General features: G+C 35.6%; 1 protein-coding gene across 3 annotated transcripts in view; it reads right to left on the bottom strand.

The window, feature by feature from the left end:
• Positions 1-3,642: 3,642 nt before the first annotated feature.
• The window catches only part of DCUN1D5 (defective in cullin neddylation 1 domain containing 5), a 37,336-nt gene continuing 23,668 nt past the window's right edge, over positions 3,643-17,310 (bottom strand). For all 3 annotated transcript variants that reach the window (XM_082410078.1, XM_082410079.1, XM_082410080.1), the window contains 2 exons: positions 16,888-16,990; positions 3,643-15,077 (listed from right to left, as the gene is read on the bottom strand). In XM_082410078.1, coding sequence (XP_082266204.1) covers positions 15,022-15,077; positions 16,888-16,990 — 159 coding nt within the window. In that variant the 3' untranslated portion in view covers positions 3,643-15,021. The remainder of the gene's footprint in view (positions 15,078-16,887; positions 16,991-17,310) is intronic.

Here is a 17,310-nt window from a genome sequence, read left to right as displayed (position 1 = left end):
GGCAGCACTCGGTCCAGCTGGACCCGCACAGCCAAAGGAGGCCCTGTCAGGGGTGGCACTTGGACTGCCAGGACCCTTGTGGCCAGAGGAGGCTTTGGTGGAGGTGGGGCTCAGGGCCAGGACATGTGAGGTCCATGGAGGTCTTGTGGGGGGCAGTACTCAGGTCCACCAGGACCTTCATGGCTGGAGGGCGCCCTGGGAGGGCGGGGCTTAGGCCCGGCCCCCATGCCACAGGAATACGCCTTGGCGGAGGGGGGGGGACAGGGGCAGGGCTCAGGCCTGGGGTCCTACGCAATCAGAGGGACCCCAGCGGGGGTGGTTTGGTGTTCAGGCCCAGGACCCCAGCAGGCTTGTGGGGGCCTGAACAGGCAGGGGAGATGCTGGCCAAGTTCCCCTCTGATCCCCCAATCCCCCAAAGGTCCTTCTCCATCCTTGCTGATCCCCTCACTGTGAGTGGACCCCTCCGAGCGTGGGAACCTCTCCCCTCTCCCAGCTCCCCTCAGGGGCGCCAGTCCCATCCCACCTCAACTTTTCTTCCCCCTCGCCTTCCCTCCCATGTCCTACCTGGTCACACATGGATTCCTCCCGTGCCCTTAGGTGTCTGAGGTCCCCCACCAGTGCCTCCAGTTGGGTTTTATTTTTTTGGTATTTTTGTATCTTATTGTCCATAATTTGCCCCAACTGCACATGCATGCAGTTATTTTTAGTCTCTTACAGTTTCTTTGTATTTTGTTGCTCGAGGAGACATTTGCCCAGGTGCAAGCACTGCAGCAAAGGGTCCCAGGTCCCCGGGCCCAGCCTGTCTCAAAGGGAGCTTGATTATAGAATCCAGTGCTTTCACTTTACAGATGAGAAACTGAAGCCTTGGAAAATAAATGGGTAGTTTAAGGTCACCTAGCAAATCAGTGGTTCCATCTGGACTAGAATCACCTCCTCAGTTCCCTGTGTGATGGTTATCCCATCATATCACATTGCTGTTCTGAATTGAATCCAAATATCTGGACCCAGAATTCTCAGCAAATACACAGATGTGATAACCAAAGCACAGTCTGTGATGTTAAGGAAAAGATGGGGAACAAGAGGCCCAGCTGCTAGAGAATTTGGGATGGACACACATTTTTCCTGAGTTTTCAAAAATAAAGAAGGTGGCTTCTCCCATCTACAGCCCTCTGAGGTCTTTATTTCAACACAGGAGAAATATACACCAGGTTAAAGAATAATAATAAGGAAGAGATGATCACAAGGAACCACATGGAAAACAATTCATCTCAAACTAAATTTTCTTTACTCTTTAACATGGTAAGGAAATATATTTCTTTATTCCATCATTCATTTCTTCATCTTATCAACAAGGAAATACTTGTTTGACTACCTGCTATGGGTCTCACACTGAACTAAATATACTAGGAAGATGAAAGACCACATATTTGGTTTTAAGGAGCTCAAGATAATGCAACGTAACATGACCAATGCTATATATAGAAGGTAAGAGAGGATGTTGGGGAGTAGGTGCAGGTTAGCAATGCCTTCCCAGTAGAAGCAATATTTACGCTGGGATTAGGGGTTTCAAAGGATGAGTGAGAGTTAGCCAGCGGACACCTTTCAAGATGGTGAGAGTAGCATGTGAAGGAATACTAGATTTGGTAAATTGCAAGTAGCGTAGTGCTGTCCTGTAAGTATATGGTATCTGTATTTCACCAGTTGACAAAATCTATATAATAATCTTTGTGCATAATATAAACATATCAGGTAGATGGATTACTGAACATCTGAATGGCCCCTCCCCAAGAGTAAGGAGCAACAAATTTATGTAGATGGGGCAAAGGTTTTAATTGGCTTTATCCAATTTTATTTATGAGGTTAAAAATAAAAGTACAATTTGAGCAATAGCTTAACATTGACTAATACAGAATATTCATAGATATGAAGCATTTGTTAACTACAAATTCTATGAGAAAAAGCAAAGCAAGTTAAGGCTACTAATTAAAGATATTGTAGAAGATATATAAGCATCAAGTACAAGATTTCTTTTTATTTTGAGAATCTATATTTATACAGATTAGAGTTTTACAAAATGAGAGGCCCAAGTGACCAGAAAGAGCACTGGAGTAGAAGGAGAGTTTTTTAATTCAAGTTTAGATGTGTCATTTAGTATCCATTCAATCTTGGGCAAATTTCTTTGGGATCCATTTCTGTCTCCAAAGAGAGAGGGATGGACTAGATACTCTTTATTAAATTCCTAGTTAAAAAATTAATTTCAAAATACAACTAGTTTTCAAGAATATGATTCTTGCCCTTATATCCCAAGTTCCAAGGTCCAGTAGGAATATCAGCAAATATTTCCTGAATGAATCAATCAAACAATGTTACTTCTGCATTGGCCCCAATCATAACCTAGGAATACCATGGGCAACAGGGGCAGAACAGGTAGAGAAAATGATCTACCACAGTGGGTCCTGGTGAAAATTCCTGTTTCAAGGTTAGTCTCTCTTCCTTCATTGGGAGAATGGGTAAAATCAGCAAAGGAGAAAGTATGCTTCTTTATACAACCTTTATTTACTTTTTTAAATTACCAAAGTAATACATACTCATTGAACATATTTAATACAGAAAATACAGAGAATGAAGTAAAAATTAAAACTCCTGGTGATTCTATCAACAAGAAGCTACCATTTTTTCTGATTTTGGTATAAAACCTTTGTCTTTTCTCTGTACATTTACACATACACTGGAGTAACCAATTGTACACACTGCTTTAAACCTGTTTTCCCCCCTTTGATAATACAGCATGCATTTTTCAAGATGGTGTACTCCATTGTATGAATATATTATAATTTATATAACCAATTTACTATTGTTAAGCATTTAGGTTATTTCCTTTTTTCTCTATCTGTAAAATATGATATGATTAAAACGTTCTACAAATTTTTAATTTATCGTGTAGGATAAATTCCTAGGCATAGAATTGCTAAGTGAGAGAATATGAACATTATTAAGGCTTTTGAACATATTTGCCTAAATGCCTTCCAGAAAGGATCTGCCAATTTATATTTCCTTCAGCAAAATATAAAAATTCCTGTTTCCCTGTACCCTTACCTACAATGAGTATTATCAATTTAAAAATCTGTGCCAATTTTGGAGGCAAAAATGTCATAATTGTTTTAATATGCATTTCTTGTTTTGATTTACATTTGTTTAGTAACTTTAATAGTAGGTCAACATTAAACATAGGGCTGTACTGGAATTTCTGCCATACAGTGAAAAAAACAGACAAAAGGTAGACACTTTACATAAGCAAAATCATTTATTTATCTGTTCATCTTCATGTATTCATTTGTTCCATTTACTGAGTGCTTTCCCTATACTGTGGCTAATTGTGAACAGTGGAAAAATAAAAGGCAAAAATACACAATCCCTGCTCTCCAGATCACAGTTTAGTTAAGAAAACGAATACGTAAATTATACTTTATAATACAGTGTTATCAACACTCTGATAAAAGTATATACAAAATGATAGTGGTTCAAAGATAAGCAGGAAGGAAAGGATGTTTCTTAAAAAATAATCAGACCCTGAATAAGGGGTGGAACCCTCAATGACTATAGGAGGCAGAAGAGATACGGGGTATTTCAGAGGCAAAGAAAGGTGCTGTGACTTTTGACCGTAAGAGAAAAGTTCCAATAAATCCAATGTTACATCATAAAGACTATTACCAATTCATACATTTTCAGCTCAAAAAGAATCATATTTTCCCTTATTCAGCTGGTGGCCTGTCAACTTTTTTCAATTATTGTGTAACACCAGACTACTCAATGTAACCATCTTATGACCAATTTAAAACAAATTAACAATTAAGGGGGAAAAATGACTCATTAGTAAGTAAAGATGCAAGCAGTTAAAGCAAATGAAGCATTCATCCTTCAGGAAGCTTTTTTTCAAAAAGCTGTTCTTCATGGTTTATCTTGTGGTTTGCTTCCTTCAATAAGTCAGCAATCTTAGAAATAATGTCAGCATGAAGAGCGCATGACTTATTCACCTCTGACATAACTTCAGCGTCTCATTGGAGTTTCCAACTGATCCACAAATGTTTCTTCTGATCATGAGATTTGGTGGCTTCACATATTTACTTTTCTTCCCGTAAGAGGCAATAGGTTTACTGGAAGATTGCAGGAGCTGACATTCCAGGGCTTCCATTCTTTTCATTAATCAATATCGTATTTTTCTTTGTCATTCAACAAAAGTTTACTTGGAACCCATTGCATTCAAAGCACAGCATTATGTTTTACTTGGCATTTTACAAACACTTTGAAGTACAAAATCAATATGAACAACAGCCTTACCTCTACTTCACAGAAGAGGAATAGGAAACTACAGTAATCTCAAGGCCCAACAGCCAGTAAGCAGCAAAACAGAAATTCAGAATACAGATCTTTGCTCTCTAAGCCCAGGGCTCTTTCCACACTGTGCCTTCCTTACCAGTCTCCCTGTTCCCAGACTCTTTCCTCTCCAGCTGTCTAATTCATGTACTTAAAACACCAAAGTACCACCCACCTTCGTCAAGTCTCACTGACTCTGAGAAGCTGTCTTGACCATTTCAGTTCAAAAAATTCTCCCTCCTCTGAACTCCTATAGCTTGTTGCTCATATTATTCAACTGGTCCTAACTCAGAAAATGCTTAGTGGGATCTCTGTCTTCAATTATGAAATAATTTTAGTATCTATTTAGAAGGCACTGTGTCAGTTTATGTGGACCTACTCTGGTGCTATTCATACTTAAATTCTATTCAGTTCTACAAACATTTTGACAACCTACTATGAGTGAGGCACTATGCTAAGAGCTGAAGACTTGGTTTCTTCCCTCAAGAACCTTAGTCTAATGGGAATGTAGATATGTAAATTTTTTATGTACACGTGTACATTTATTCATTCATTTATTAATTCAGTAAGGAAACTCTAATTTACTGGCTGTGCTACCACTGGGAACAAAAAGATAAGACATGGCCCATCTTTCAAGTAACTTGTAGTTACTTGTAGTTACTTGAAAGAAGACAGACATGTAAATGTTTTCATTCATTCAATAAACATCTATTTAAACCCTTATTATGTTGTGGACACAGAGAAAGGAACACTTATGAACACCATCCCTGTTCACAGAGCTGTTTCTCCTTTAAAGATTATAATACTCAAGGATAACTACACTCTTTTTTACATGTAAAAAGGGACCTCAGCTAGACATTCATTCATTCATTCTTATATCTATTCCAAATCTCTCTTGGCAGTTCTCATGTAACACTTCTTTTTAGACCAACTCTAGATAATGAACCTAAGAATTATCATAAACTTTATAGTACTAGTATAAACATTTCCAATGATACTGAAATATATCTCATTCCACATGAAAACAACATCAGCCACATTTTGGGTTTTATGCAGAGAATTAAATGGAAATTTCTAAACAGAGTCTGAGCTTTCTCATTCTATTACTTTATTCACATTTGACAGGCCAAAGTGCAAATGTGGAAGCAGTGGGTTTCAAAACCCGCTAGTCAGAGCTAGGGGTTCCTCTGAGGTTTCTCAGAAGTGATAGTGGCAGTGGGGGTGGTGAGAGGGAAAGACTCAGAGCTTCCTATTTCAACCAGAGCATGTCAGTTTGCTCTGTTTTAAATACTGTGCTTCTAAGTACAACTTCTTTTGGAAAAGAATCCTGCTACTTAAATTAATGAAACAATGGTTTAAGAGAATCAAATAATGGTAATAATACATAGTATTTTAGCTTTATAATTTTTAATTATTTGTCTTAAAAAAAAAAAAAGAGTCTTTACTATGAGGTCAAATTGGTCCACTTTTATAGACAGCTACAGCAGCTAATGTTGCTGAGTGTCTACTACTTGGTGCCAAGTGCACTCTAAATTGATCATCTCATTTAGTCACAGTTAACATCCCTTGGAATGACCATTTCACTATAATGCCCCACATTAATGGAGCAAATAAATCAGTTCGTATCACTGACTAATATTAGAGACTAATTTGTCAAAAGGTTTGCATTTCTAAATGTAACTGATTTAGTGGATCAACTTTATTTTGCCATTTATTTAATTCTATTATATAATAACTAACACTTAATGAACACAAATCCATCCTACCAAGTCCAACTGATCTGTTTTCCAGACACCAGTGTAGCTCATACTTACTGCATGCATTATTTCATTTCATCCTCAAAACAATCTTTTGAGGTAAGGACTATTATTCTCATGTTACAGGTAAGAAAACTGAGGAACTAGCATGTAGAAGTAGGGACCCTAAAAAGACTGGGGAGCAGAAGGATTATGTGTGGGCAAACTTTCTGGATGAACAGTGGGAAAAGGAGAAGAGTGTCCTCATCCCAGAAAGCTCGGTTTCACCTCAAACTTCTCGAACTGACAAGGGCCAGATAGGAGTCGTCCATTTCCACATTTATCCTTCTTCTCCACGTCAGTGACCATCAAAAGGCTAGACCTCCATTCTCAATGAATGCCATAGGTATTTCTACTCACTGCTCTTGATCGTGGGTGGAGATGAAGACTATCAGCAAGAGGAGTGGGAGCAAAGATGGAGAGTTGGAATCATCTCCATAACCTTTTTGTATTTGTTAATAGGAGGGCTTTCCTGCAAGGGAAAATGTATGAAAAGAAAATAGATTTTTGCAAAGGCCTTGACTCTGTTCTTTTTTTTTTTTTTTCCTGTCTTTTTTCATTAATTTATCCATACGCTATGAACTAACCTAAGTACCAAGCACGGCCATGGGCACTTGGAAGTATCAAAAATAAATGAGTCATGATTTCTATTATTGAAGGAAAAAGACATTTAAATAGATACAGCACAAGCTATTAAGTGCTATAAGATGGTACACCAAAGCTTATTTAGGCAGGGACTATATTTTACTTATTTTTGTAGCCCCAACTCTTTATCACAAAAGATAAAGAGTGTGATAGCACAAAGTTAACAGCTCAGTACATTTCCTGAATGTTTTCATGACCAATATTTCTTCTGACTGGCTTCAAATTCTCTTATGCTCATATATGTGTGGACCCTCTATATAAGATCTTAACATAACTGTAGTAAGCTACGCTTGTGTTTCCTTGGACTTCATATGCAAATATCAACTGTCGATCCTAGATATACTAAAATCAACCACTAGCCTAATTTTATGCTTTCCCAGCAACTGAAAAAATATAGTAGATAGTATACTTGTCGCTTGAGAAAGAAATCCATTCATTAATTGGGATTGAATATAGGTACAGTAATACATTTGGCTAAATTAATCCATTCACAGCTCTTCACAGTCTAGAGGCAAGCCTGCCCTCTAGTGCTAAAACTCACAAATTGAATCAGAATAGCAATTTCCAACTACCAGAAAAAAAAGAACTAGCATTTCAGATATATTAAAATGCAAAACTGTATTATTATCCCAAAACAAAAAGCCTCATTACAAGAATAAAACGGCATTCCCCCTTTTAAATTTGTCATATGCTTATATATTATCAATCTTGTTTCTTAAATCTCAGAGCTTCCATAACGTTGTGGAAAGTAATGATTTTGTGTGTAGCAGAAAATGTTAACATCACATTTCTCATTGAAAAATCACAAAAGTTGGCCCCAAATTTCACTAATCACATATCTTCAATTCAGGCCTATTCTCTGGCTATACTTACTAAGTGATCTCATCCATGCCCTGACTTAAAATAAGGCTATACACCAATGATGTCATATGATATACATACATATATATATATATATATATATATATATATATATATATAGTACACATCCAGCTCAGACCTCCCTTTAACTTCAAACTCAAATATCCAACTGCATACTCTACATTTCCCTTGGGACATCTAATAGGCCTAACTAACATAACATATCCAAAACTAAATTCGCGATTTTCCATCCTCAAACCTGCTCCTGAGTCTTCCTCATCTTGGTAAATGGCTGCTTCATTCATAGTTCTTCAAGCTAAAAATCTTGGAGTCATTCTTGATTCTTCTTTCTCATACCCCACATCGAATCCATCAGCATACTCTACCAGCTCTATTATCAAAATATTTTCAGAATCTGACACTTATTATTTCCATTGCCCTCGGTCTCATTCAAACTACACCATTTCTCATCTGGATTACTGTATTACCCTCCTATCTAATTCTACAGACTTCCATCCTCGCTTTGATCAGAACCCTAATTGCTTCCCCCTTCACTCAATGAAAGTCTAAGTCTTTGAAAAGGCCTACAATGCCCTACATGATTAACTACAATCAGGCACAATCATTACTCCCACTCTCTCTAACCTCATTTTCTAATCCTGGCTAATACTCTCGTCTTCCTCATTATCGTCTCAATGATTTCCTTGCCACTTCTTAAAAACACCAAGCAGACTACCAGCTCAGAACAGTAGTCCTGAGCTGACTACTGAAGAACAGAAAGTCCTTCTGCCTAGAATGCTCTTCTCCTGATTATCCATATGGCTTAACCGTTTACTTCTTGAGATTTCTGCTCAATATCACTTTATCAGTGTATACTCCATTTAAAATGGCAACCCTATACTCACACACTCCCCAGACCCCTTCCTCGACTTTTCCCTTAATAGCATGCCACCATACGATATTTTATCAATTTTTAACATATTTTATCAATTAAAATGAAAATCCCATAAGGGTCAGAAATAGTTGTCTATTCTATGCCTAGAACACATCTCAGAACATACTAGATGCTTGGGATTTATTGAAACATTTAGTCCAAGAGGAATATGAATAAGTCAGATATAATAAGTGGTAGAATAAAACAGAAAATCTCAGCTATTCCAGTTTATACAGGATGGAAAAATTTGTTAGAAAAAAAAGAACTATTCTGACTAACTGCTTTTCATTTAAATACCAAGGTGTATTCATTCAACATTTACTTAGTGCTGTGGATAGGGCCCTGTTTGAATTTCACAACAATACTGGTAAGTACTATTATCGCTATTTTACAGACAATAAAACTGAAGATGACAGAAGTCAAGTGACTTTAAAAGTGACATAACAAGGATGTGGCAAAGAGGAAACCAACTCAGGTCTTTGATATTACTTCTAAAAACTCTCTCAATATTTAAAGTAGTTTCAAGGAATGATATAAATCCAAAAACAGGTAAGGTTTCTACATTTGTAGATTAAAAATAACTGTGTATAAACTTGCTATAAGTCATTCGATTTGCATAATAGAATACGGGGAAAGTACTAAAGGTAAACTAATTGCACTTAATTCAATACTCACAAAAAATAATTTTGCTAAGTTTGATAACTTAATAACTCTGTCTCTAGTGACAAGTTGTTTAAATAATTTAGCCTTTCATCTTTCATGGTTCAAATGCAACTGGTAGCAATCATATGGAAGCACATTTTCTTTTCACCAAAATACGTGAAGGACTTTTACCCACAAGCTATTTTCTACATGGAAAAATAAATTATGGGTAATACCCAGTAACACTCAGTTTATTACACACACACACACCATTGAGTCTGGGGTAAAGCTGGTTTTATACATACCTATTTTGCTTATTTTTGTTAGCTTTAAAGATAATTTTAAGTACTGTATTTGAATATTTCATAATATCCACAATTTTAGTTTATATGTAAAACAATATATCATGTGTGGTACAATTTTCATTATTACTTTAGAGCTGAGAAAACCAAAATTGCAAAGGATAAAATTTCTTCAAAATGATATAACTTGAGGAAAAACTGAGAAAATTTTAATATAACTCTTATATTTATGGGCCATAGATCCATAAAATAAATAAAACAAAGCTCCAATAAAATTGGCATTGTAAGATAAGAATCCATACTATGTTAAAGTCTAACCTTTTTACTGGATGTATTTTAAATAATACTTAACACATCATAAACCAGAACCCATGCAAAATTGAGCCATATTATAAAAGGTTTAATAAATTACAGACAAAGCACACAAAATAAAAAGAAAATGATCAAACCAATAACAACTGGTCTAGGAAAGGAGCAAAGGAAGCACAATCTGTATAGGATATAAAAGATTATAAAGTGGATACAGCAAATTTATGATGTTTTATTAAGACTGATATTTGAGAAAAGGTAAATAAATTGTGCTTTAAAAGATCTGAAGATTTGATCCAGTGAAGTAAAAGTTCATAAGAAGAGTCTCTACAATTAAATAGTGAATTAGAGATAATTCACCTGAGGCTTGGGGCAGGAATTTATCTTTACATAATCTATATAAATTTGACCATAAAAGTTAGACTGCTTTTTTGGGCTTCGGCAGTACTACCTATCGGTAACAATGTCTGTCAATAAAAAAGACCAAGTCTTAAGCAATTTGTTTGTCTGGTTGTTAACAGATATTTATGAAAGTAATAAAACTACATTCATTAAAAAATTATATGATCTAGGGACTTCCCTGGTGGCGCAGTGGTTAAGAATCTGCCTGCCAATGCAGGGCACACAGGTTCAAGCCCTGGTCCGGAAAGATCCCACATGCCGCGGAGCAACTAAGCCCGTATGCCACAACTGTTGAGCCTGCACTCTAGAGCCCAGGAGCCACAACTACTGAGCCCACGCACCTAGAGCCTATGCTCCGCAACGAGAAGCCACCACAATGAGAAGCCCATGCACCGCAAGGAAGAGTAGCCCCCGCTCGCCGCAACTACAGAAAGCCAGCGCAGCAAAGAAGACCCAATTCAGCCAAAAATAAATAAATAAAAAATAAATTTATAAAAAAAAAAATTATGATCCAAAATATTTAATAATCCAGACTGGCCTTTCCTCGGGATATCAAAGATATTTTGCTGTTACTTCTCTTTTCTCCTGAAGAGTAAATAAAGCCTTCTTTGAAAGGCCTTCTTGATGTAATGATTGCCAGTATCAGTCAAGAAGTAATACACCTCAAGAAGAGAGAATTCCTCTTTAAGAATTCTTTAGACGTATGATTAAGAGATTATTTTGCCTTTTCTCTTTGTTTAATATAGAAATGCATTTAAATTATGTATTAAAATGTCCCCAATTTATTTGATACTTTAGATATTTGGTAAGCACATGAGAGACGTGCTACAAAACTTTAGGTTATAGGAGCCTTGAAAGCCCGAACAAAACTTTATCAGATTATGAATTATCACAACAGTTTTAAATACACTTCAAGAAAGCAGTTAAAAAAAAAAAACAGTATTCTTACTGGCTTCTCAAGCTGAGTACATAATGTATTTCAATAAATGCTTTTATAACTTCACATAAGCATTTAAGGAGAAGGGACATGTTTTGATGAAGAAATAGTTCAAAGTAAAATGTTTCAGGGCTTCCCTGGTTGCACAGTGGTTAATATTCTGCCTGCCAATGCAGGTTTGAGCCCTGGCCCGGGAAGATCCCACATGCCGCGAAGGAACTAAGTCCGTGCGCCACAACTACTGAGCCTGCGCACCACAACTACTGAAGCCTGCATGCCTAGAGCCCGTGCTCTGCAACGAGAAGCCACCGCAATGAGAAGCCCACGCACCGCAACGAAGAGTAGCCCCCGCTCACCACTAGAGAAAGCCCGCGTGCAGCAACAAAGACCCAACACAGCCAAAAATAAAAACAAACAAATAAATAAATAAAAATTTTTTTAAAGTAAAATGTTTCATTGTTAATACTCTACATTAACTTCTATGCTTTAAAAACTCTATCTTAAAATTCTACTCTCTTCTTCACCTCCTCACACAGTGACAGCATTAATATTGTTAAAGATAAATTTTTGGCTCAACAGATGAAAAGGCATTTGTATTTAAGAGAAGTACTCTTGAGGGTCAATCTAACATTCCCATAGAAGGCCCTCATATTCCCATTTAAGAAACACTAATCTAGAGTACTTCAAACAAAGTAATACTCAAATCAACAAAACCTATACATTATACATAAAAATACTATTACTGTCAAAAATGGATTATGTCAAGAATTTTACTGGAAGCATTCGAAAAACAAGAAACCATTAGACAATAAATGACAAACATTGCAAGAGTCAGATCAGCACACGATACACCATTTTTTATCTCCTATTCAAGTAAGTTATCTGAATCCCTAGGCTATTTCCTAAAGATACCATTCCTTGTTAAAAATTATTGGCTCCGAGGGTTTGGGGGACAAACTCTCCTTCCTCTCACAGTTGAGAATCAACACCTGGCTCTACTTTTTTCCAGTAGTATAACATCTGTATGCTATTCTGTAAGAAGTAAGTCATTTCCAATTATAAAGCACCACTGAGTATTTCATACCACATAAAGGAAGTAATACTGAAAATTTTACAACAGGAGTTCTGGGAAGGCACTTAAAGCTAACTAGCTAAAAGAAGAGCTCCAACAGTTAGAGAAGATTTCTTTTTCATACTGCAGACTCCTTAATACTATCTTCTTTGCTTATACCACTTAACCTCTTGATCAGTAGTTTCCCAATAAATTAAATGATGTTCAAATATAGATTAAAAAAGAAAAGACAAGAAAGGACAAGCCCACATTCTGAGATGAATGAGGCAGAGTGAGTTTGCTTCCAAAATAAATGAATGTTATGACTCTAAGAAGTTAAGAGTCTAGGAAGAGCAAGAGAGTAAAGCAAGCATGACCTGGGTATAAGTGGGCTGTTGACTTAAGGAAGAAGTAAGTTTCATTTAAATTTTCAGGTTCAAAGTCTAAAAGGTATCTTTGGATAAGTAAGCAAAGTAAATAGTTTCATATATTTTATTTATTTAAAGGTCATCTATAAGTTTTGAGTGTTCCTTATTTCACTTTAATATTGAAGATGACAAAAGACAATAAATTTTGTTCAGGCCATAAATTGACAACTTGTAAAATTTCATTTAAATTATATGTTTTGGAATTAAATAAAAATGGGCAATATTCTTCAAGTTCAGAAGTTGTTCCTTGAAGAGTCAAATTATAAAGACTCATGTCTAAAAATCTAAATGCTTTACAGTCGTCCCTCAGTATCTGAAGGGGACTGCTTCCAGGAGCCCCCAAGTTTACCAAAATCTGCAGATGCTCAAGTCCCATAGTTGGCCCTCCACATCCACAGGTTCTGCATCCATGGATGCAGAATCCATGGATACAGAGGGTTGACTGCATACTTATTTTTAAAAATCTGCCTATAAGCATACCCACACAGTTCAAACCCATGTTGTTCAAGGATCCACTGTACTTATAACAAATTTAATATTAAAACATCATTCATAATGTCATAACACTGTATGCTCAGTTCCAATAATTCAGTGATTCTAATACTTAGCATGAGTATTCCAGGAAAATTAACCTTATCTATCAGACATTTAAGGGGAAAATTGTTTTCCATATTATATCAGTGTTTTACAAAGTTGTACAAAGTGATTTCATTAAGAAGTAAAACAGCAATCATTTTCTCCCAGCCCATTAACCAAAAAGCAAAATAAAATAAAATAAAAATAAAAATCTTTAAAATGCTATTCTCCCATAAATAATCACTTCTGTAATCACTCATTAAATAAATTCACCATCAAAAATCAACCTTTAAAAAAAAAAATCAACCTTTACCTTAAATCCCAATAGAAATGTCCTTATTATGGAAAAGTAACCTATTTACTTTTCTCCACTCATACAATGAAACTAGGAATGTTACGGAGGTTGTGACCTGACTGTAAATGTGAACAAGGTTTTCATATCACTGGAATATTGTATGGTTTGAAAAGGAATGTACAAACAGCCCTGCTGCTAGTCCAAAAGATGCCTTTCGTGTGAATTAGAAAAAAGGCTGTCCTGTCCTCAAGATACTTTATTGCCAAGTCAGAAATATGATAATTAGCAATGTAATTGTACCAATGTAAATGGCAACCTTGAGTTGGGCACAATTACACCCAGAGTTCTCCCATGAGTCCTTATTCTATTATATATTTTTTCCAATATATATTTTAACTAAATCCACAACATCAGAGCTAAGGTTCCCTTATGACCAAAAAAAAGATGGGGGAGGGGTGTCCTCAACAAAACTCCCCAAATCACAAAATGACAGTTAAAAAAGATCATATATATATGCCACTAACAACAACAATAATGATGATGATACAGCTTCAATACTAGTCTTAATTTCTCTCATAAGGCTGTCTGATTTTGAAACCATTAATATATGAACCTTGCTCTTTCAAATATAAATGAAATTTTTAAACTGATAAGAATACAGAAAACTTAAAATTCACATTAAGAATATATATGCAATGCTGATTTATGCTTATTGACAATACTATTTAATGGTTAAAAAAAAAATAACTAGACATAATCTTTCCAATTCTAAACTGTGCAGATAAAGTATGTGCACAATACGTTGGCAGCTTTCACAGAAAACCACAGCTGAAAGCTGGAGCACTTCCAATATCCAGAAATGTATTTTATTAGCTGCATCAGAAAATCATTACCCCAGAAGTCAAGGCCAATAAATATTCTTTCTAATTGTGCAGAGATGAATATAATGAGCTATACCATCAGCAGACTACATTGCCAAATATTGTTTAAAATCTTTAAAATTCCACAAATTCCCAGTATGTGCAGAGATGAATATAATGAGCTATACCATCAGCAGACTACATTGCCAAATATTGTTTAAAATCTTTAAAATTCCACAAATTCCTGGTATGACAGACCTCTAAAATTCAAGAATTAAAATTTACAAAAATAAATACCACTCTGACACTCAAGGGACATCTTCACTTTAAGGCCTTTGTCACAAATCTGAATCTTTATTGTTCTGAAATAAATGTTATAAACATAACTCAAAACAAAAACTTCAATATTCAGTCTTGGAAGAGGTGTGGCTCAATGCCCATAACATGTAACAAGAAAACTTCCTTTAAAAAAAAGGAAAAAAAAGTACTATGAGAAGTCTTTCATATGAGTGAAAATGCACCCCTTTGGTTTTTTTTTTTTCCCTCGTCTCATTAGCTTGTACACACGTAAGGATCTAAAGGTTTGCATTTTCTTCACAATAGTTCTTGCTATGACGTTTGATGAACTTTCTGCCACTCGACAAATTCATCAAGAAGAACAGGCCCTAGAAATAAAAGGAGCAATTTTATTAGAGTTCAGGGAATACATCTCTCCAACTATAAAACAAACTCCCCACAAACTCTGTGGTGATGATAGGGAACTGACCCTTCCCTTCTCCAGGTGGTTTCCTTTCTGCCTCCCTACTCTACTTAATGAGTGCTTTCTTAGCCTTTTTTTTTTTTTGGCATAAGGGACTTTCCACAATAGATATTTGTAGAAACCTCCTTCTCAAGATATGTTTCATGAACTCTCCAATACTAAGTCAATATTAACCTCTCCCTTTTTCTAACTGCCCACAGCTTTCTGCCATTTAATTATTAAACAATCTGAAAAGTGTTTAACGTAGTATTTCTGTTACCTCACCAAGAAGTTTGTAAGTTTATTGAAGGTGTGGCCATATTAGAGACTTACATATTGTTCCAGTAATAGGACCTAGTATAAATCTGAACACAAAGCAAGTACCTAACAAATACCTGACTTAAGAACTATTGTAAAAAGATATTTTTATAATACAGGGGGTTCAAATTCATTTACTTACAAAAGTCAGATAGGTAGTTTAAATAAGCTCACTGTTTATTTTTTGTAAATGTAGGAAAACTCATTGCCACAAAGAAATATGCTTGCCCTATTCTTCTTAAAGCACACAACCCTCTGGTGGTCTCACTTTTTCTCTTGCTTTTGATAGACATATTTCTCTACTGTAAGTAAAACAACAGACCAGCATAATAATAAATGGCAACTGAAAAGTAACCTAGTTGTTGGCATACTGTGGACCAGCACACCGGAACACAAGTCCAACATAAGCCACTACTTGGTTCCAGCCTAATTCCTATAAAAGAACACAGGAACAGTTTTGTCAGATTTCCTAACTTTTCAAGCAAATCCAGAAGCTGTATTTTTATACAAAATGTCTCAGTTATAATGTTGACTCAAATGCACATGAAAATACATATTTGCAGGCCAGACATAGTCCTTGGGCTGCCAGTTTACTGCTGTAAGGTATTATTTCTAAAAATATTAAATTTTATACCATTTTGTAGGGGGAAGACACAATATATATAGAGAGAAATAAAGTTATCCCTTCTTCAGTATTTTGTTTCTTCAGTGTCACAAAAATAAGTCCATCATTTCAGTTTACCTTTATAGAAATGCATCTTTTCTATGTAACCCTTCACAACATTAAAACAACATATGTAACCAAACTGGTGGTGGGAAATAAAAACTTAATTTATCGTGAGAATTCGTTTGGCTTATCTAAATAATTTATCATTACTTCAAAGTTCTAGTTTATGGCATTCTGGATTTTCCACTGAAGGGGATGGACAGATATTTTAATTTGAAGGATTAAAAAATTGTAAATATTTCATTTCCTGTTTACTCAATAATTTCTGAGGGAAGTTACTTTGACATCATTTGCCTTATTGTGAATGGCTATTACGATATTAATTTTAAAGCTTCTGCTATTGTAGCTGAGGTTTTGCTTTCCTATTTTTAAAATCATGACTGTACTTTTCTTTCATAGGAAAATGCCAGGAAAGGCAGGAATAAAGCAGAATTTTAGCTTCTATCTGCAGAAATTATATTCTAAATTTAGCTACCAACTGAAAATATTTCATTTACCAGCACAGATTTTATAATGTTGCTCAATCTAAGTTCTCTATCTTCTACACCTGCCTCCTCCACACTTCCCACACAATTAAATAAGAAATTGTTAGGAAGTTTAAATCCTTTATGGTAATGCTACACAAATCCACGTTCTCGTTTAATAGTTTTAAGAATTTTACTTTCATAGGAAAACATTATACTATACTTACAAGCACCATCTTCATCATAGTTACTAAGATCGGCATGGACTGTTCTGCTGAATTCTAACACATTGTACCACTGATCTTTGTTCATAACGCGATACTTTGATTGCTGTAGAAATGATATAAATTTTGGATTACAGAACAAGCACTATTTATTAGGACTTGACTTCAATAAATAGTTATAACCTTTTTTTTGTGATTTAGTCTTTCCTAAAACATTTATTCCTCTTTTAATTATTTGTGTTTCTAAGAGAATCCTCAGGGTCATTTAGATGTCAACTTCATCAAATTTAATTTTCCCTTTATTTTTCTTTCATTCTTTATTTTTTTTGGGAGGGGGAGCATGGCATGCAGGATCTTAGTTCCCCCACTAGGGATCCAACCCCTGCAGTGGAAGCATGGATCTTATCCGCTAGACTGCCAGGGAAG

The sequence above is a fragment of the Balaenoptera physalus genome, assembly GCF_965194825.1.
Source record: "Balaenoptera physalus genome assembly, chromosome: 10".
NCBI classification, from domain to species: Eukaryota; Metazoa; Chordata; class Mammalia; order Artiodactyla; family Balaenopteridae; genus Balaenoptera; species Balaenoptera physalus.
Note: the sequence above shows the minus strand (reverse complement) of the source record. Positions and strands in the feature narration are given on the sequence as shown.